We start from the raw sequence: 21,732 nt of genomic DNA, 5'->3' as shown, positions 1-21,732 counted from the left end.
ATAGCTACGTTAAAAAATACTGTAATGGTTGCTTAGCAAGTAACTTTTTAATACGTAGCTATCCAGGGCTAGGAAACCGTTTACATGATTTCTCAGTATATTTAATGTAGCTATCCTAACCGAATCAACCGTCCACGATGTTTTAAAGTATTTGTAATGTAGCTAACCTAACCTTTTACAATGAACAAAAAAAAAAAGGCACGATCGGGCGTTCGGCTCTCTCGTCTGTGAAAATAAGTCTTCCCTGGCGCTGCTACCGCCGCTGCGCGCGACGTGTGTGTGTCGCCGCGACCTTATTGTCGCCGCGACCTTATTGTCGCCGCGACCCGTGTTTCGCCGCCGCCGCCGCCGCCGGCAGTGCGCTATGTGGCGCGCCGTGAAGCGGTGCGCGCTGCTGGCGGCGGCGCTGCTCAAGATGGCGGTGGACAGGCGCAGGAGGCGGTCCCGCCGCCCCCGGCCGATCAGGTCAGCCCGCCCCCTTGCGCCTTCTCCCGGGACACTCTCTCTCTCACACACACACCCACCCAGTGGCGTAGCCAGGATTTGTGTATGGGGGGTGTTAAGAAGCATGCCCCCCCCCCCCCCGGGATTAAAGCGGGGTGTTTGGGGGGTCCTCCCCCGGGAAGATTTTGATTTTAAGGTGTAAAATAGTGCTATTATAGCAGTTTTCAGTGCTTAAATTTAAATATTGTAATGGTATTTTTTTTTATTAATTTTAATATGAAATTTGTTTGAGTGATGAATAAGAAATTAATTAAAGATTTGGTGCTAAGGGGTGGGGAGGGTTTGAACCCCTAAAACCCCCCCTGGCTACGCCCCTGCACTCACCAACACACACACACAAACACACACAAACACACACACACACACGGCGTGCACAGCTTCAAAAACATTTCTCGAGATACCCGAGTGGGGTGTGTTCGCGACAAGCATTTAAGAGTTCGCTTAGAGCCGGATTAAGTTTTCAAGCGGTCAAATGGCTGAAAGGCGTGTTTTCAGAGAAATTTTTAGGAATTAAAAGAACCGGTAAAAATTCTTGATAGGACTTAAATGGACTAAAGCAGCTTGGCTTCTGTGTTGTGGCCGCGTCCTCGGCGAATAATTCACCGACGTTTCGGTCGGCATTGCAGTCGCCATCATCAGGGGAGCAGTTAGGTACCTACTGAGGTTCTTACAAGTTGTCCTGCATTTATATACTCTCGCCTGAGGGGAAGGTGCTTCCTGGTTGGCTGCCGCTGTGGCGAGAGTGTCTTTTTAATAGTTTCCAAGCAAAGACATCACCTCAATGTCACCATCGGGAAGCTCCTCTGCATCATCTAACAACAAAATGGCCTTTCTGGGTAATTTTTTTTTTCAAATAATTTTCTGTTGAGGGAATTAATTATCTTGAAAACAGTCTTTGAAAATTTCACTGCTCATCCCTGCACTTTTCTGGCTGTAGTATTTTAGAGGAAGAGTGTCTTTTTAAATTGTTTTTAAATGCTCTAGGACTTTTGGACTTTACGGTCATCACAAGGTCCATTTTAAGGTTTCCTGTAGCATTTCTGCATGCTAAAATAGTCAACATTTCAGTGTATTTATCAGAATATCACTCTGGACTATTATGTAGTGTAGGTATGTTGTCAGTTTGTGAAATATAGTATTTAGTACATAAATAGCATGGTGTTGTGTCACATTCATTACCTTTAATTGTATTTTGTTTTATCATCTTTATCAGACTCAGTATTAATGCTAAAATAGTCAACATTTCCTTACTTCGCTCGTAGCCAGTGGCTGCCGCTTCAGTTCTGGCTGCAAGACTCCTACTAGGTAACATCGTGTAATTAAGCCCCATCTCATCACCGTTAAGTATCTGATCACCCGTTAGGTTTCCAGAAAGTGCCCTCTGATCGCGCCCGAAGGAGAATTCAGCGCTTGGTCTGAGCGAGTGCCTGGCGTGTGTGTCTCTCAGGGCTGAGATGATGATGGATGCCTCTGGCATGTGTGTGCCTCAGGGCTGAGACGAAGATGGACGCCTGGCGTGTGTGTGTCTCAAGGCTGAGATGATGATGGACGCCTGGCGTGTGTGTGTCTCAGGGCTGAGATGATGATGGAGCTGAGCCACAGCCTGACGCTGAACGAGGAGGCGCTGCAGCTGATCCCGGAGCCCAAGAGACCCGTCTTCGTGTTCGAGTGGCTGAGGTTCCTGGACAAGGTGCTGGTGGCCGCGCAGAAGGTACCGCCAACCACATGTCCACTAGCTGTAAGCGTTGTAGAGTGTTGGTTCAGTTTTACACAAGCCCATTGCGCGAATACTGCTTTGTTTTGTTCTCTCGCTTGCAGCGTGAAATAATGCCTCTTTCCCCAAAACTTTATTTGGAAACAGGATGGAGCCCTCTCCCCGTTGGAATCGCCTTGCACGAGAGTGGTTGAACGTACAAGTCCCTGACCGTTGTATTGGTCGTAATAGTTTGAGACGATAAGAGCTCTTTTTCACTGGCCTCCATGTTCACCTGAAAGAATGGCTCTTTCCCCAAAACTTTATTCGGCAACAGGATGGAGCCCCTCCCCGTTGGAATCTCCTTGCACGAGAGTGGTTGAACGTACAAGTCCCTGACCGTTGGATTGGTCCTAATGGTCGAGATGACAAGAGCTCTTTTTCACTGGCCTCCACGTTCACCTGAAAGAATGTCTCTTTCCCCAATTACCAGAGGGTGAACCTGTAAAATTTTATTTGGCAATAGGATGGAGCCCTCTCCCCATTGGAATATCTTTTTGTACGATAGTGGCTGAACTTCCCAAAAGTCCCTGACTGTTGGATTGGTCCTAATGGTCGAGACGACAGAGTTATTTCTTCGCTGGCCTCCACGTTCACCTGACATAACGCCATGTGATTTTTTCCCCTTTGGAGCTTAAAAAAAGGTTTGTGTCTACGTTCCGCCGCTACTTAATTATTTACCAAAGTTGAGACACAGAATTGAAGAGGCTATTGCTTCCATTACTCCTAACTGGTTAACCTAAGTGTGGGAAGAATTATTGGACTTAAGGTTGGATGTCTGCCGTATTGCATTAAGTAAATTGTGTAAGTAAGATTGGTAACTAGTCAAAAGATGGTGAGTGGATCGAATATTAGACCAGACATGTAATAATTTTAATATATAAATTATGGTAGTCTAGTGGTTAGCTTTTTTGCTACCTACAACAAGGTTCTTCCAAAAATATTTTTATTTTCAATTATGTCAGTAAGGACTATACTATCATAGGCATTAAATAAAACATTCGACCTAATGTTCAACACTAGTGCCTCTTGTTTAGTTGCTATAATAGTTAACTCTAGCATAATGATGTACGAATAACATGTGAGTAAAACATTTGCACACTCTAGCAGAGAACAATATAAACAAAAAATTGGCGTCGAATGAATATGAGTTATCATACATTCAGAAAAAAAATTATAAATATAAATGTTAAAGACATAAACTATATAATACAATATGTTGAATATAAGTATAGCATGCAAAAATCATAAATCCGAAGCTGCAGGTCTCGTTAGTTGCGATGTAATACAAAATGACTGCATAATAATAATGGAACGATAGAGCATGAGAAAATTAAATCCAAGATGGCGGAATGTTCTAGAAAACAAAATGGCAGTTGTATAATAATGTAAATAACCAAATCTGCAAGGAGGCCCTCTAACCCCCCAGATCTCACAAATGATGACTTAATCCGAAATGGTAGAAAGTTCTAGAATCCAATATGTCTAGAAAACAAAATGGCGATTGGTAATGTGAAAATTCGAAAATCCGAAAATCCGAACCCTCAATCCGCAAGTCTAATCAGTTGTGACGTAACCGAAGATAGTAGAAAGTTCCAGAATTCAAAATGTTGGAAGGTTCTAGAAAACAAAATGGCGATAGAAAATTACGTAGTCCAATATTATGACCTTAAATGACGTAATGCAATATGGCGACCGGAAATGACATAGTTAGAGACAGGAAAAATTCGTGGTTTCATTTCGTGATATGCTAGAATCCAAATGTGTTTAACCTTTTGCTGCTTCAGTGATTGGACCACAGGTTATCTGAAGGAATCAGAGCCAATGAATAATCCTCAACGAAAGAAGTATCGAATAAAAAGCGTTCTAGTTAATAGTTGTCACAAGTCAGTAGCCAATGAGCATATGTAATTTGCCCGAGTGCATAGAGGATCTTGGAGTCTAACCTGTAGGTAATTGAATTCGCGATATTTTCCGGTCCCTAGACATAGTCCAATATGGCGGCCGTAAATGAAGTAATCCAAGATGGCGGTGGTGACACCAGGGGTCAAAGGTCACACATCCAGAATACCCAATCCTCTGTCCCCGGACGTACATAATCTAACTACTCATATGATTCGTAGAAAATGCAAGTTAAGGCAAAGAGTAGTATAGGAATGACGGACCTGCGCCAGGATTCAGGATGTGGATTGATGATTGTCTGTCCGCCATCTTGGATTGTGACGTCACGGCGGCCATATTGGATGGTTGTGACCTTGACCTTTGACCTTGACCTTGAATTTGATCCTCAAAATTGGGCAAAAATTGCCCAAAATTCCTCAAAAATCGCCAAAATTTCCATTTTTTAGGTAAAATATTCTGCCAAAAAATCTCAAAAAATTCCACAAATTAAAAATTTCTCTTTTCGAGGGAAAAATTTCCCGTTTCGAGAGAAAATTTCCAGTTTTTAGTCCTTAAAAATCCCAGCGGCTGAAAATTCCTAAAACTGGCTTAAAACTCCTAAGAGTTAGCCGCTTATAAGCCATTTCTAGGAATAAGGATACCATGACCGCCATATTGGATGATGACGTCACCGTTGCAATTATCGTTATGGTCGCCATCTTGAAATTTAGACGCCATCTTGGAAATCCGCAATTTTTATGTTAGAAAATCGGGATGGATTCCAAAATTCATCAAAAAATTAAATTATTCGAATTCTGATTGATTATATCGGTCACCGTCCTCGGTTCGAACCCAGTGAGTGCAAAAAAAAACAAACTAAAAATGGCGACAGGCTCCTTCCTCAATGGTGGATGCAGGCAGACTGACTCCTACCACTTTTTTTCAAAGCATATATATCGTCAGCTGGTATGACGACATGTCCGCCATCTTGTCTTCGTCCGCTGGAGATCACCATCATGTTTTCGTCCGCTAGAGTGTGCTGTTACCATGTTAGAATAATTTTCTGTTCATCACACCTTTGACCTTGAACTTTGACCATGACCTTGAACTTTGACCATGACCTTGAACTTTGACCTTGACCTTGAACTTTGACCTTGACCTGGAAATTTGACCTTGATCTTGAAATTAGACTTTGACCTTGAAATTTGACCTTGACCTTGAAATTTGACTTTGTCCTTGAAATTTGACTTTGTCCTTGTCGACCATCATGGATCCGACATTTTATGTTCAGTACATGCTACCAGGAGCTACCACCTGCTGGAGTAGGCCATCTTGTGTGTGTGTGTACTTGTATTATAGAGTACATTTCCAACTGGATAATTTTATTCTAACCCGATACAGTGCAGTAATCATTTATTATGGAGGTTCCCCCGCCATCTTGAAATTCGGCCGCCATCTTGAAATCATGTAATAATGTAGCTAGAAAAGCGGGAAAAAAATCCAAAATTCATTAAATAAATTTGTAATCCATATAATGATTGATTGGATCGACTAATGTCCTTGGTTCGATCCCTGGCCGATACAAAACAACTTTAATTTTAAAAAAAACTAAAAAAGTGTTAGGTTTGAGAAAATAAAAACACCACAAGTTCTTTTAAAAAAATTTTATTACATAAATTCAATACACTACTACAAGTACAAAAAAAACACTGACCAATTACCAAAGCCTTTTGGATTCCACGATTCAAACAGTCTTCTTTTGTACGGACTAAGCCTTTTACATGACTTTAAATGTCTATCCGATCCGTTCATAACCACAGCTAGAGACGGACTGAAGTTCATAGCACTTATATAGTCTCATTAGCCGGTACAACACATGAGCCAAATCAATAACCATGTTCATTATACGTCTCGGAGCCTTTTTTATAATGACGATGTAAGCTATCGAGACGTGAAATTAGTTTATTGCACTTATTGCACTGAAATTGTATTTTTTGAACATAATTAGAACAACCGCTTCTTTCATGTCTGCGAGAATTTGAGGTGATAGTAAATGATTCACCACAATATTTGCACTGATGCGAAGTACGCTCTTCATTAATTGAAGTATTCAATGCTGATGAAACTTCAGCTGATGGTGGAACAGCACATATCGAAGTCTCCTCCAGTGTTGTCAGAGGCGTTGCCAACGGGATCTGCTCCAACATCGTCGGCGCCGACGTCATGGTTCCCGTAGTCGATGGTACATCCTCCATCGAGTACGACGTTAAAGTCGGTAAAGATGCCATCGAAGTCTCAAGAACAGGCAATTACACGACTTATGCACCAGAAGACACAAACTAGGTGATCCGTACACCGTCGACGGCAGTAACAAACTGAGCGTCCTGCTGTCTAGGACTCGTTTATATACATTAACCGGTTTGAATAATACGCTAGTCAAATCAAGAACAATTTACTAAAATACTAGAGTCAAAACAACATTAAAAAAATAGAAGCACCATCAACAAAAAAGGAAGCACATTTGGAAGCACCTTCAAAAAAGGAAAAACAAAAGGAAGCACCGACTACGAAAAAGCAGCACATTTGGAAGCACCGACAACGAAAAGGCAGCACATTTGGCAGCACCGACAACGAAAAGGCAGCACATTTGGAAGCACCGACTAAGAAAAGGCAGCACATTTGACAGCACCGACAACGAAAAGGCAGCACATTTGGAAGCACCGACAACGAAATGGAAGCACATTTGGAAGCACTGACTACAAAAAGGCAGCACATTTGGAAGCACCGACTACGAAAAGGCAGCACATTTGGCAGCACCGACAACGAAAAGGCAGCACATTTGGAAGCACCGACAACGAAAAGGCGGCACATTTGGCAGCACCGACAACGAAAAGGCAGCACATTTGGAAGCACCGACTACGAAAAGGCAGCACATTTGACAGTACCGACAACGAAAAGGCAGCACATTTGGAAGCACCGACTACGAAAAGGCAGCACATTTGGAAGCACCGACAACGAAATGGCAGCACATTTGGAAGCACCGACTACGAAAAGGCAGCACATTTGGAAGCACCGTCATCGAAAAGGCAGCACATTTGGAAGCACCGACTACAAAAAGGCAGCACATTTGGAAGCACCGACAACGAAAAGGCAGCACATTTGGCAGCACCGACAACGAAAAGGCAGCACATTTGGAAGCACCGACTACGAAAAGGCAGCACATTTGGCAGCACCGACAACGAAAAGGCAGCACATTTGGAAGCACCGACTACGAAAAGGCAGCACATTTGGAAGCACCGACAACGAAAAGGCAGCACATTTGGCAGCACCGACAAAGAAAAGGCAGCACATTTGGCAGCACCGACAACGAAAAGGCAGCACATTTGGAAGCACCATCATCGAAAAGGCAGAACATTTGGAAGCTCCATCAACAAAAAAAAAGAAAAGGCAAAAAGGAAGCACAAGTTACGAGATCTAAGTCTTAGTTAGAAATCAGAATACAAGAAATGAAAACATTAAATTATTATAATTTAAATTATTTTTTTTATTGCTTTACATTATACAAATGCAAGTAAAACAAGCCATTATTGTATGTAGCCAGCATTCCTCAGTTCCTTGAGTATGAAGGTTATTTCTTTGATGCACGAATAGTTTTCTGCACAAAGCGAACCATGTAGAAGTCTTAGCCGGTCAACCAATATGTTTGGATCTTTCCATGATGTGTAATCATTCTCTTCTACCACCATCTTCCTTGCACCTTTATAATAAATATTATGATCTCTGGTGTCTTCCGTTTTACCACCAACCTCAGGGTAACTTTCATGTTTGAGACGGTGATCATCACAAGCTTGATCAGATTTATTTAATATATCACGTCGTTTCCACCGTTTCGGTCTCAGGACACCGCCACATTCTTCGATCTTGGCAGCTTTAGGTGCTTCATCATAGTCTATGTTTTTGTCAACAGCCTCAGAGTCACTGTAACAATCACCGTAGAAGGAATCGTCTTCACCCAATTTACCGTAATAATTCGATGTTGATGTTGTTGAAGTGTCTTCATCGTCTTCATGCTTCCTTTTTAGGAGTCCATCATTTTTACAAAGTAGGAAAGATCTACTTGAATTCGGCTGGAATATATTCTCACTTTTCACGTTAAGGATTCTTCCATTGTCTTCATTCTTCCGTAAATCATCAACCTCCTTCAATTTAAGTTCTTTGTCGAGATCGGAAGAGCCAAGAAAATTATTGTCGTAATGCAGATCACTCTTCCTTAGGCTAGTAGATTCATCGTTGTCCTCTAGCTTGTACGCAGGCTTGGCGCTACAAGTTCTGCCATGTCTTTTTAGGCTCTCTCTCCGCGTAAACGACTTGCTACATCGAACACAACTTATCATATTGCGCAGTGGATTTTTAACACAGTCATTCTTCTCGTGTTGTCTTTCATTCTTTCTCATGATAAACTCTTTACTGCAAAACTTACACCTATGTTCTTTCGATACAGCGTCAGATCCCAAATCGGAATTCATATTAGTTACTGAGACTAATGCCAGATACTAATTGAGTGTTTTAAATTAGATCCAATACTTAAATAGAAATTTTTTCATATTTCATCAGCGAGAATTAATATATCTCATGCAAAAGTACTTTATGCATGTAGTTCTGCTTTTCAACAACAGATGTCGCCACATGTTGCTTGCAGGTAAATAATATTTAGTTCTTTTATGCGGGATGCGGGATGCTCACCAACGATCGCAAAAGAAGGATGGCTTCGCTAGACTCCAAGGAAAAGGAAGTTCGTCTTGCATGTTGGTGCTCCACAGATGTCTCATGGCGTAATATTAATTTGACTGAGTAATGATATTTGGTAATTCCACCTGATAAAAATATTGCCAGTTTTGATTTAGTAGCAGAAATTATCGAATTAAATGTAACTCCAAATAAAATGACATGTCTCATTAGACCAAAAAAAAAAAAATCCATGCAGAGAGCGGTTTCTCAGAATAGTCAGAAACACTTGAAGAAACCACAGGATATATTGCATAAACACGGGAAAAACAATCAAAATATTGACAAGATTAATCAGGAGCACACGGAGAAAACCATCATAATATTGGCAAGAATAATCAGGAGCACACGGAGAAAACCATCATAATATTGGCAAGAATAATCAGGAGCACACGGAGAAAACCATCATAATATTGACCAGATTAATCTGAAGTACTCGGAGAAAACCACCACATGTTTTCTTTGATATCATAAAATTACAGGAAAAAATATTTAAAAATAAAAATAAATTAATAAATTAATAAAAAAATAAAAAATAAAAAAATTAATAAAAAATAAAAAAAAATGCATAAACAGTTTCTGCTAGCTTGTAAACTTATCATTGTTGAGCAAAGATAGAGTTCTTGTACAAGCCAGAAATTTATGCTTTTTTTATTTTTTTATATTTTTTATTAATTAATTTATATTTTTTTAATTTTTTTATTAATTTATTTTTATTTTTAAATATTTTTTCCTGTAATTTTATGATATCAAAGAAAACATGTGGTGGTTTTCTCCGAGTACTTCTTATTAATCTGGTCAATATTATGATGGTTTTCTCCGTGTGCTCCTGATTATTCTTGCCAATATTATGATGGTTTTCTCCGTGTGCTCCTGATTATTCTTGTCAATATTTTGATGGTTTTTCCCGTGTTTATGCAATATTTCCTGTGGTTTCTTCAAGTGTTTCTGACTTCTGAGAAACTGCTCTCTGCATGGATTTTTTTTTTGGTCTAATGAGACATGTCATTTTATTTGGAGTTACATTTAATTCGATAATTTCTGCTACTAAATCAAAACTTGCAATATTTTTATCAGGTGGAATTACCAAATATCATTACTCAGTCAAATTAATATTACGCCATGAGACATCTGTGGAGCACCAACATGCAAGACGAACTTCCTTTTCCTTGGAGTCTAGCGAAGCCATCCTTCTTTTGCGATCGTTAGTGAGCATCCCGCATCCCGCATAAAATAACTAAATATTATTTACCTGCAAGCAACATGTGGCGACATCTGTTGTTGAAAAGCAGAACTACATGCATAAAGTACTTTTGCATGAGATATATTAATTCTCGCTGATGAAATATGAAAAAATTTCTATTTAAGTATTGGATCTAATTTAAAACACTCAATTGGTATCTGGCATTAGTCTCAGTAACTAATATGAATTCCGATTTGGGATCTGACGCTGTATCGAAAGAACATAGGTGTAAGTTTTGCAGTAAAGAGTTTATCATGAGAAAGAATGAAAGACAACACGAGAAGAATGACTGTGTTAAAAATCCACTGCGCAATATGATAAGTTGTGTTCGATGTAGCAAGTCGTTTACGCGGGGAGAGAGCCTAAAAAGACATGGCAGAACTTGTAGCGCCAAGCCTGCGTACAAGCTAGAGGACAACGATGAATCTACTAGCCTAAGGAAGAGTGATCTGCATTACGACAATAATTTTCTTGGCTCTTCCGATCTCGACAAAGAACTTAAATTGAAGGAGGTTGATGATTTACGGAAGAATGAAGACAATGGAAGAATCCTTAACGTGAAAAGTGAGAATATATTCCAGCCGAATTCAAGTAGATATTTCCTACTTTGTAAAAATGATGGACTCCTAAAAAGGAAGCATGAAGACAACGAAGACACTTCAACATCATCAAATCGAATTATTACGGTAAATTTGGTGAAGACGATTCCTTCTACGGTGATTGTTACAGTGACTCTGAGGCTGTTGACAAAAACATAGACTATGATGAAGCACCTAAAGCTGCCAAGATCGAAGAATGTGGCGGTGTCCTGAGACCGAAACGGTGGAAACGACGTGATATATTAGATAAATCTGATCAAGCTTGTGATGATCACCGTCTCAAACATGAAAGTTACCCTGAGGTTGGTGGTAAAACGGAAGACACCAGAGATCATTATATTTATTATAAAGGTGCAAGGAAGATGGTGGTAGAAGAGAATGATTACACATCATGGAAAGATCCAAACATATTGGTTGACCGGCTAAGACTTTTACATGGTTCGCTTTGTGCAGGAAACTATTCGTGCATCAAAGAAATAACTTTCTTACTCAAGGAACTGAGGAATGCTGGCTACATACAATAATGGCTTGTTTTACTTGCATTTGTATAATGTAAAGCAATAAAAAAAAATTTAAATTATAATAATTTAATGTTTTTATTTCTTGTATTCTGATTTCTAACTAAGACTTAGATCTCGTAACTTGTGCTTCCTTTTTGCCTTTTCTTTTTTTTTTTGTTGATGGAGCTTCCAAATGTTCTGCCTTTTCGATGATGGTGCTTCCAAATGTGCTGCCTTTTCGTTGTCGGTGCTTTCAAATGTGCTGCCTTTTCGTTGTCGGTGCTGCCAAATGTGCTGCCTTTTCGTTGTCGGTGCTTCCAAATGTGCTGCCTTTTCGTTGTCGGTGCTTCCAAATGTGCTGCCTTTTCGTTGTCGGTGCTTCCAAATGTGCTGCCTTTTCGTAGTCGGTGCTTCCAAATGTGCTGCCTTTTCGTTGTCGGTGCTGCCAAATGTGCTGCCTTTTCGTTGTCGGTGCTTCCAAATGTGCTGCCTTTTCGTTGTCGGTGCTGCCAAATGTGCTGCCTTTTCGTTGTCGGTGCTTCCAAATGTGCTGCCTTTTCGTAGTCGGTGCTTCCAAATGTGCTGCCTTTTCAGTGACGGTGCTTTCAAATGTGCTGCCTTTTCGTAATCGGTGCTTCCAAATGTGCTGCCATTTCGTTGTCGGTGCTTTCAAATGTGTTGCCTTTTCGTAGTCGGTGCTTCCAAATGTGCTGCCTTTTCGTTGTCGGTGCTGCCAAATGTGCCGCCTTTTCGTTGTCGGTGCTTCCAAATGTGCTGCCTTTTCGTTGTCGGTGCTGCCAAATGTGCTGCCTTTTCGTAGTCGGTGCTTCCAAATGTGCTTCCTTTTCGTAGTCGGTGCTTCCAAATGTGCTTCCATTTCGTTGTCGGTGCTTCCAAATGTGCTGCTTTTTCGTTGTCGGTGCTGTCAAATGTGCTGCCTTTTCGTAGTCGGTGCTTCCAAATGTGCTGCCTTTTCGTTGTCGGTGCTTCCAAATGAGCTGCCTTTTCGTAGTCGGTGCTTCCTATTGTTTTTCCTTTTTTGAAGGTGCTTCCAAATTTGCTTCCTTTTTTGTTGATGGTGCTTCTATTTTTTTAATGTTGTTTTGACTCTAGTATTTTAGTAAATTGTTCTTGATTTGACTAGCGTATTATTCCGACCGGTGCATGTATATAAACGAGTCCTAGACAGCAGGACGCTCAGTTTGTTACTGCCGTCGACGGTGTACGGATCACCTAGTTTGTTTCTTCTGGTGCATAAGTCGTGTAATTGCCTGTTCTTGAGACTTCGATGGCATCTTTACCGACTTTGACGTCGTACTCGATGGAGGATGTACCATCGACTACGGGAACCATGACGTCGGCGCCAACGATGTTGGAGCAGATCCCGTTGGCAACGCCTCTGACAACACTGGAGGAGACTTCGATATGTGCTGTTCCACCATCAGCTGAAGTTTCATCAGCATTGAATACTTCAATTAATGAAGAGCGTACTTCGCATCAGTGCAAATACTGTGGTGAATCATTTACTATCACCTCAAATTCTCGCAGACATGAAAGAAGCGGTTGTTCTAATTATGTTCAAAAAATACAATTTCAGTGCAATAAGTGCAATAAACTAATTTCACGTCTCGATAGCTTACATCGTCATTATAAAAAATGCTCCGAGACGTATAATGAACATGGTTATTGTTTTGGCTCATGTGTTGTACCGGCTAATGAGACTATATAAGTGCTATGAACTTCAGTCCGTCTCTAGCTGTGGTTATGAACGGATCGGATAGACATTTAAAGTCATGTAAAAGGCTTAGTCCGTACAAAAGAAGACTGTTTGAATCGAGGAATCCAAAAGGCTTTGGTAATTTGTCAGTGTTTTTTTTGTACTTGTAGTAGTGTATTGAATTTATGTAATAAATTTTTTTTAAAAGAACTTGTGGTGTTTTTATTTTCTCAAACCTAACACTTTTTTAGTTTTTTTTAAAATTAAAGTTGTTTTGTATCGACCAGGGTATCGAACCAAGGACCTTAGTCGATCCAATCAATCATTATATGGATTACAAATTTATTTAATGAATTTTGGATTTTTTCCCGCCTTTTTAGCTACATTATTATATGATTTCAATATGGCGGCTGAATTTCAAGATGGCGGGGGGCATATCTATAATAAATGATTACTGCACTGTATCGGGTTAGAATAAAATTATCCAGTTGGAAATGTACTCTATAATACAAGTACACACACACACAAGATGGCCTACTCCAGCAGGTGGTAGCTCCTGGTAGCATGTACTGAACATAAAATGTCGGATCCATGATGGTCGACAAGGACAAAGTCAAATTTCAAGGACAAAGTCAAATTTCAAGGTCAATGTCAAATTTCAAGGTCAAGGTCAAATTTCATGGTCAAGGTCAAATTTCAAGTCCAAGGTCAAATTTCAAGGGCAAGGTCTAATTTCAAGGTCAAGGTCAAATTTCAAGGTCAAGGTCAAATTTCAAGGTCAAATTCCAAGGCAAAGGTCAAAATTCAAGGTCAAGGTCAAATTTCAAGGTCAAGGTCAAAGTTAAAGAATAAGGTCAAAGTTCAAGGTCAAGGTCAAAGGTGTGGTGAACAGAAAATTATTCTAACATGGTAACAGCACACTCTAGCGGACGAAAACAAGATGGTGATCTCCAGCGGACGAAGACAAGATGGCGGACATGTCGTCATACCAGCTGACAATATATATGCTTTGAAAAAAAGTGGTAGGAGTCAGTCTGCTTGCATCCACCATTGAGGAAGGAGCCTGTCGCCATTTTTAGTTTTTTTTTGCACTCACCGGGTTCGAACCGAGGACGGTGATCGATATAATCAATCAGAATTCGTATAATTTAATTTTTTGATGAATTTTGGAATCCATCCCGATTTTCTAACATAAAAATTGCGGATTTCCAAGATGGCGTCTAAATTTCAAGATGGCGACCATAACGATAATTGCAACGGTGACGTTATCATCCAATATGGCGGTCATGGTATCCTTATTCCTAGAAATGGCTTATAAGCGGCTAACTCTTAGGAGTTTTAAGCCAGTTTTAGGAATTTTCAGCCGCTGGGATTTTTAAGGACTAAAAACTGGAAATTTTTCCTCGTAAAGGGAAATTTATAATTTGTGGAATTTTTTGAGATTTTTTGGCAGAATTTTTTACCTAAAAAATGGAAATTTTGGCGATTTTTGAGGAATTTTGGGCAATTTTTGCCCAATTTTGACTAATTTTGAGGATCAAATTCAATGTCAAGATCAAAGGTCAAGGTCACAACCATCCAAGATGGCCGCCGTGACGTCACAATCCAAGATGGCGGACAGACAATCATCAATCCACATCCTGAATCCTGGCGCAGGTCCGTCATTCCTATACTACTGCAAAGCCCGCGTCGAAAGGAATCCAAATACTTTAAAAGAGTGGACGGTTTGTTCTGTAAGGCTAGTTACAATTAAAATACCGTGGTTGGAAATTGCAAATTGAAATGTAGATAATTCAACATAATCATTTGCCCATATTATTTTGTAGTTGTGATGTAAGCCAACCTAACCAAACGATAATACAATTTCACAGTAATTTTTATTGCAGCTAACGATACAATAAGGTGCTACCGAAGTTGTAAAAGCGAGCAGCGGACCTCGGTAAACTTCGGAACTGTTCAGGCACCCAAGTGACAAAAAGGTAAGATGTTCGGGCGTGCCAAGAAGGCTTCTCGGAGACTATCTCCATGGGGGAAAAACTCGTAACTGCCGAGACTGAGACCTGGGTATTTGAAGTAGTTTTGGGCCCATCCGCTTATAGCATCTCTCATAATTAGAGAACGGAAAAATTCACGGATTCAATTCGCGATAGGCTAGAATCGAAACTCGTTCACCCGTATGCTGCTTCAGTATAGGACCATGCATATTTCGCGAAAATATTTCGAGACTTACTGAAAGTTAAAACACTGTAGCATCGTCTGTGTTTCATGATTGGTCGAGTTTCTTCCAGCTACATGTCGGTTGTTACTGCACCAATCACAGTAATTCGGTGCGGAAGCAAACGCTTCCTGAGTGGCTCGGTCAAATAATGCAGTAACTCTCTCGCAGACGGCCGCCAATCACAAGGAAGAAACCACTGGTGCGGTATGCCTTGTTGCATTCTAATACGCGTTCAGATTTTTTCGCGAAAAGTGCCTGCCCCTATGCTTCAGTGATTGGACCACAGTTTACCTGAGGAACTCTGAGCCAGTGAAAAACCCTTAACAAAAGAAGCATCGAATCACAAGCATCCCAGTTAAATGGTGTAACGAGTTAAGTTGCCAATGAGCAGGTGCATTTTACCCGAGTGCATAGAGTGTCGTTGAGTATCCTAGACGTCACTGAAACGGCGAATTTTTCACAGTCCCTACTCATAATTAGAGACCTGCAAAATTCGCGGTTTCGATGGCCTTCAGGATAGACTGCACATACCCCTGTACACTCGGGCAAATAACGCAAGTTCATTGGCTGCCGACTTAAGTCGTCTCAGCTGGTTTGTCTGTGATTCGATCCTTCTTTGGTTGAGGGTTTATAACTGGTTGAGATTCGTCCAGATGAACAGTAAGCTAATAGCAAAATTATCTAAGAGGTAAGTATATGTGTTTGAATTCTAGCCTATCACCGAATGAATCCGCGAATTTCGCAGGTCTCTACTCATAATATATTGCTATCATAGCTAGAGACAGGAAAAATTCGCGGGTTCATTTCGCGATAGGCTAAAATACAAATAGTTATACCTCAGTGCTGCCTCTGCTATTGGCTCACAACTCCCCTGGATGACCCTGGGCCAATGAGAAACACCCGACCGAAGCTTTATCGAATCACAGGCTGCTACGTTGGGACGGCTCAACAATACAGCAGCCAATGAGTGGGTGACATTTGACCGAGAGTACGTAGAACTATGGAGTTCATCCTACAGGTCATTGAACCCGCAAATTTTTCCGGTCCCTAATCATAGCTACATTGATTGTGAGAAGGAAATGCATAAGCTATTGTCAGGCAAACAAACCAATGAAAATTAATTCACTTTATTTTGGTAGCCACATCAGAAATTTTTGCATCTCCTACTCATTCATGTGGAACATGACCTTTTTTTTTTAATTATTACAAAACAGCATTAAGTGCTTTTCGCACAGTTTAGATCACTTTTACGAAGAAATTAGTCGTCACGTAGATAAATTAACTTTACTAACCAAAAACTTTGGATTTGAACCTCACGCCAGAGTTTTTTTTGACGTGATAACGTCTTATAAATTCATGAACGCCGGCTGCACGCACGAAAAAGCATGAGTCATTGTCACGTTCCGCCTGAGCCGAGCGTGCAAGAACAGGCCAGCCACCGTGCGAGAAAATCTTCTATAATATCAAACAGGTTAAGGCGGGCTTTTTAAAAGCAGTAATTTAAAATATTAGACTTATTTTTTCAATTTCGTCATTTCAAATTAACAATTTATTGACATTGATTTGATTTCTGTTTATTTCTATAACTAATTGTTCGTGATTATTTTTAAACAAATTATTTAAATTAAATTTGCAAAAACTGTAAATAGTATTTGAAAATTAAAAAGTACGTAATTTTTCATCTATGTTTTCTTATGACGTTATCACGTAAAATTATCGTCCGTAAACCGACTTTACAGACAACCCCCCCCCCCCCCCCCCCCTTTTTTTTTGCTGGTAGTTATGGGCCCACTCAAAAGATAGCGTCACGCGTCTCGGAAAACGTGGGTTTCAGTTTTCACTGCAGGAGCCGCGATTTTTTTTTCCTAACCTAACTAAAAACGAAGTGTGTTTGGGAGGGGTCCGGGTTAGGGAGGGACCTAGGTGCGTCTCAGGCCGAAGCCTATACGCCTAGTCATGCTGGGATTAGCCATGCAGGGAGGGGTCGCATGCATCATGTGCTAGGAGGGGATTGGCCAGCCATGGCAACGATTGTTGCCATGACTAACTCCCCTCACTCTTATCTCTAGTCTAAACTACTAGTTAAGTTGGGCCCAGGTAAAACCTGCACAGACACAGGGAAAACCCTGGGCACTTTCATGCGGGATGCAAGTTTGCATGCATTAAATGTAGGAAAGTACAGGAGACAGAGGCCGGTATTCCACTGTAAAATATTTTATAAAACATCTTTTATAAAATATATTTTCCATCTTTTAATAAAATATTGGATGAGTGCTTATTTTATAAAAGTTCTAGGCTGTCAAGTACACTACATAAAAGATTGTTGTCAAAGAAGTAGTCAGTAATTGCATAGCATTTGATTGTTTGTAGTGTATTAAATGTTCATTAAATAGTTAAACTTATTAACCACATTGAATTGTTTAAAGAAAACATTACTATGGATGACAGGCCCCCAACATCATTCTGTGGGCCCCGTTGCTAGAGGTCATGATAATTTCCCCCTCCCCCACCCATTTTTTTTACTAAAAAGATTTAATTTTTTTGGCTATTATGTATATTGTTTTAGTTATATTAATTCTTAACCTTAATCACAATTATTTTTGTAATCTTCGTGCTTTGCACTGTACAGCATTTCATTACATTCATACTCAGCAATCAACATTTTTGTCGTTTCCACACTCCAAATGTACTTATTTGTGGGCTTAGTGGACATTTTTAAAATTTACTACCGTGAATCAATGTAAACAATCAAATTCTTTTATAAAGTGTAATGCCAACCTATTACATTTTATAAAATAAATTTTATAAAAGATATAATTTATAAAATATGACCTATTACACTATAAAGAATCTTGGTCAAATAAGTTTTATAAAATATGTTTTATAAAATATTTTACAGTGGAATACCGGCCAGCGGATGGTCTGGATGAAGAGTTGAACTGAGTAGAAAGAGTCTACCATGTAGGAGTCGCACTTGTGTATCTCCCTCCTTGTTCTGTGAGTAGTAGCTGGTGGCGCCCCTGGCGGGAGATTCGTGGGACGCAGGGCAATATGGGTAATGGTCTGCGGCAGCGGCCCGCTTGAAAAATGCACGCGTCCAGCGCGACCCCTGACCCCTGACCCCGGAGACCCCGCAGCGTCTCCCCCCCTCCCTATCACCCTCCGACCATCTTTTCACAGACAAGATAGCCAAACGACCGATCGTGCATCTTCGTTTTTTTTTTGGTTCATTGTAAAAGGTTAGGTTAGCTACATTATAAATACTTTAAAACATTGTGGACGGTTTATTTGGTTAGGATAGCTACATTAAGGATACTGTGAAATCATGTAAACGGTTTCCGAGCCCTGGATAGCTACATATTAAAAAGTTATTTGCTAAGCAGCCATAAAATGATTTTACAGTATTTTTAATGTAGCTATAGCCTACCTAATATAACCAACCATCCACAATGTTTTAAAGTATTTATAATGTAGCTAGCCTATACTAATGCCACACCGGTTTATACAATGAGATAGAACGGGGAAAAAAAAATAGCGAGCATGAACTTCGGGGAACTTCGGGTGTGGCTGTCTCGTCTGTGAAATGAAGGCTTCCCGACCACGGAGAATGCCACAGCGCGTGTCGTCCACAAAGCAACCAAGATGGAGTGTAGCAACCAGCGATTAGGAAAGGATACAGATGGAGCATTAGCCGTCAGACTCGAAGCCGTTTCCCTCCCGCTCCATCTTTTTTCTTCTGATTTTCAAAGGGAAGCTTAACATGTACATCAATTCTGTCCCTGCCCGAACACCCCCGAATATTCACCTTCGGCCAACCTCGGGTTTATTTATATATATTTATATTTGTCTGTTTATTTAAATGTAGCTATACTAACCTAACTAACCGTCCATAGTGTTTTAAAGTGTTTAAATGTAGCTAACCTAACCGACCACTTTTAATATTTGAATTCATTTTTCCTGCGCAAAAATAAAACAAATCCCGAGGTTGGCCGAAGGTGAATATTCGGGCGTGTTCGGGCAGTGACAGAACTTGATGGACATCTTAGACTTCTCATTTTCAAATACAAAAATGGCGATCTTTTGTTTATATTTGTATCAGCTGTTCTAGCCTGCTTTTATTAACGACTGTAACTAAACTGTTCGGAAGAAAATTAGATCAAAATATCATGGCTAATATGTTTATTCATATTAAAAGTCAAAAACGTATCTAAATATTACAAATGTAATGATATGATTTGACATTTATTTCCAATTTAACCTCCAATACAGATACATCTGATACATTTGTAAACAAACTGCCGTCGTATTGGTACTGAAATCCCCCTCCCCTTTTGGCTTCACTCTCCTCGTCTAAAATCGGAACCTTATGCTCCTTCTGTATGTTTCCCTAATCTCTGGGATATAACAAACGCTCGTATTTTCTTTGGAAATCAGTGAATTGTGCGGTATATATAGGCATATTAACAACTTAAAAGTCGTTAACATCTCGAAAGTAAATGTTGGCAACATTGATTTTTTTACTGTCCTTTTGATTTATTACTGAAGATCCTTTGTTTTCATGATAAATATGAATTATCAAAAGAAGACCGGGGTAGATATTTGAGTGTTTTCATATTCTATAAAGTCAGAGAAATGCAAGGAAAAGTCAGGGAAGGTGAAATTGGTCAAGGCAAGTCGGGGAACTTTTTTGTAAACCTGGAAATGTCTTGGAAATTGTCCAGTGATAATAATTAAAAGAGAAAATGGCGTGCTCCAGTCTGATATTATCCAGTATTCTGACGTTTCATTGCGTAGTTATCCATACTATAAAATGGCATACTGAAGGTTTTGCTTAAATTTACATTTTTGTTACATAATTCTAGACCAGATAGGGGGATGGCGGAGATTGGATTTTCTTTATTTCTTTCAAAAATCTTCAAAATATTGCCTCAATTACTTTTTTTTAAAATTTGTTTCAAGTAAGTACACATATACAAAGCATCTCTCTAATTCTCTATGTATATCTCTATATCTCTAACTACATATATCTCTTTATATCTATATATCCCTGTATATCTCTATATCTCTCCACTACACACCTAATCGATATATCCCTATATATGTCTATAACAATGCAAATATTAAAAATCTGTACATCTATATTTTTATCTATCAATTTACCGGTTACATAGGTGTGACATAGGTTCGAATGCAACGTTCTGTCGGAATTTCAAAGCAATCGGTGAAAAACTTTCCGAGATACATGTAAAATTTTGAACGAACGGATTAGCTTAATATATAGATTTGTGTGGGCACCCTGGATCTTTTTTTTTCTGTTGTTTTACAATTTCAAGTTTCAGGATTGGTGACGTGTTTATGACTTGCCTGCTTCATAAAACGATTTTAGTTTCATTGCGTTCGCTGTGTGGTTTCTGTCCGGCGCATGGCCGGCCATAGAACAAGGAGTGAGATGTAGAAGTGCGACTCCTACAGTGGAAACTGAAACCATCATGCTTCACGCGACACATGACGATATCTGTTTGCTGGGCCCATAACTACCAGCAATAAAACTCGGGATGGAGGTTCTAGTTTTTTTTTTTAAATTGGGGGTACCCCTAGGGGGCCTTCCTGCCAAAAACATGCCCTTTATTGTATAGAATAATACATCATGGAAGGTAACATTTGACACAGATTGATAAATACATGTTTACATTAATTGAACGGTTACAAACTTCTTCCAACTCGATTTTTTTTCCCCTAACCTAACTAAAAACTAAGTGTGTTAGGGAGGGGTCCGGGTTAGGGAGGGACCTAGGTGCGTCTCAGGCCGAAGCCTATACGCCTAGTCATGCTGGGATTAGCCATGCAGGAGAGGAAGCATGCATCATGTGCTAGGAGGGGATTGGCCAGCCATGGCAACGTTTTAGCCACGACTAACTCCCCTCACTGACTATTCTAGGTTAAAAACTAGATAAGTTGGGGTCAGGTAAAACCTGCATAGACACAGGAAAAACCCTGGGCACTTACATGCGGGATGCAAAATTTCATCCATTAATTACAAGCGGGTTGGCTACGGGAATAGAAGGATGGCTCAGGAAGAAGAGTTGGACAGAGTAACATTTCTGGTTTGCCACACCACAAAATATGTAGCTACCAAACTAGAGTGAATTAATTTTCACTGGTTTGTTTTTCTCATAATAGATTATGCATTACTTTTCACGATCGATGTAGCTATGTTAGCGACATATTATGAAAACCACCATCTAGCGGACAGGCCCAAAACTACTTCAAATATCCTGGTCTCCGTCTCGGCAGTTACAGTTTCTCCCCCGTGGGAGCGTGGCCAGCGTCGTGTTTGGTGGTGGGGGGGGGGGGGGGGGGTGGGGGGTTGACATTTACGGCCCACAGGGGCCGCGGCGCAGTGCTACCAACCGTTGCGAGTGACATTTCCGCGCGCCTCTCCCCCTCCCAGTGGCGAGGTCCCGTCACTAATAAACCATCTTTTCTTCGGGGCGAATTTCAACGTCGATTTTTTTTTTCCGCTGGACTGTTT

General features: G+C 40.2%; 1 protein-coding gene across 1 annotated transcript in view; it reads left to right on the top strand.

Annotated features, from left to right (window-relative positions):
• The window catches only part of LOC134540717 (HEAT repeat-containing protein 5B), a 210,230-nt gene that overhangs the window by 14,627 nt on the left and 173,871 nt on the right, over positions 1-21,732 (top strand). The window contains 1 exon segment of the mRNA XM_063383611.1: positions 2,077-2,215. Within this exon segment, the coding sequence (XP_063239681.1) occupies positions 2,077-2,215 (139 nt within the window).

Source organism: Bacillus rossius, chromosome 17 (genome assembly GCF_032445375.1).
Source record: "Bacillus rossius redtenbacheri isolate Brsri chromosome 17, Brsri_v3, whole genome shotgun sequence".
Taxonomy (NCBI): Eukaryota; Metazoa; Arthropoda; class Insecta; order Phasmatodea; family Bacillidae; genus Bacillus; species Bacillus rossius.
This window is presented reverse-complemented; position numbering and strand designations above follow the sequence as displayed.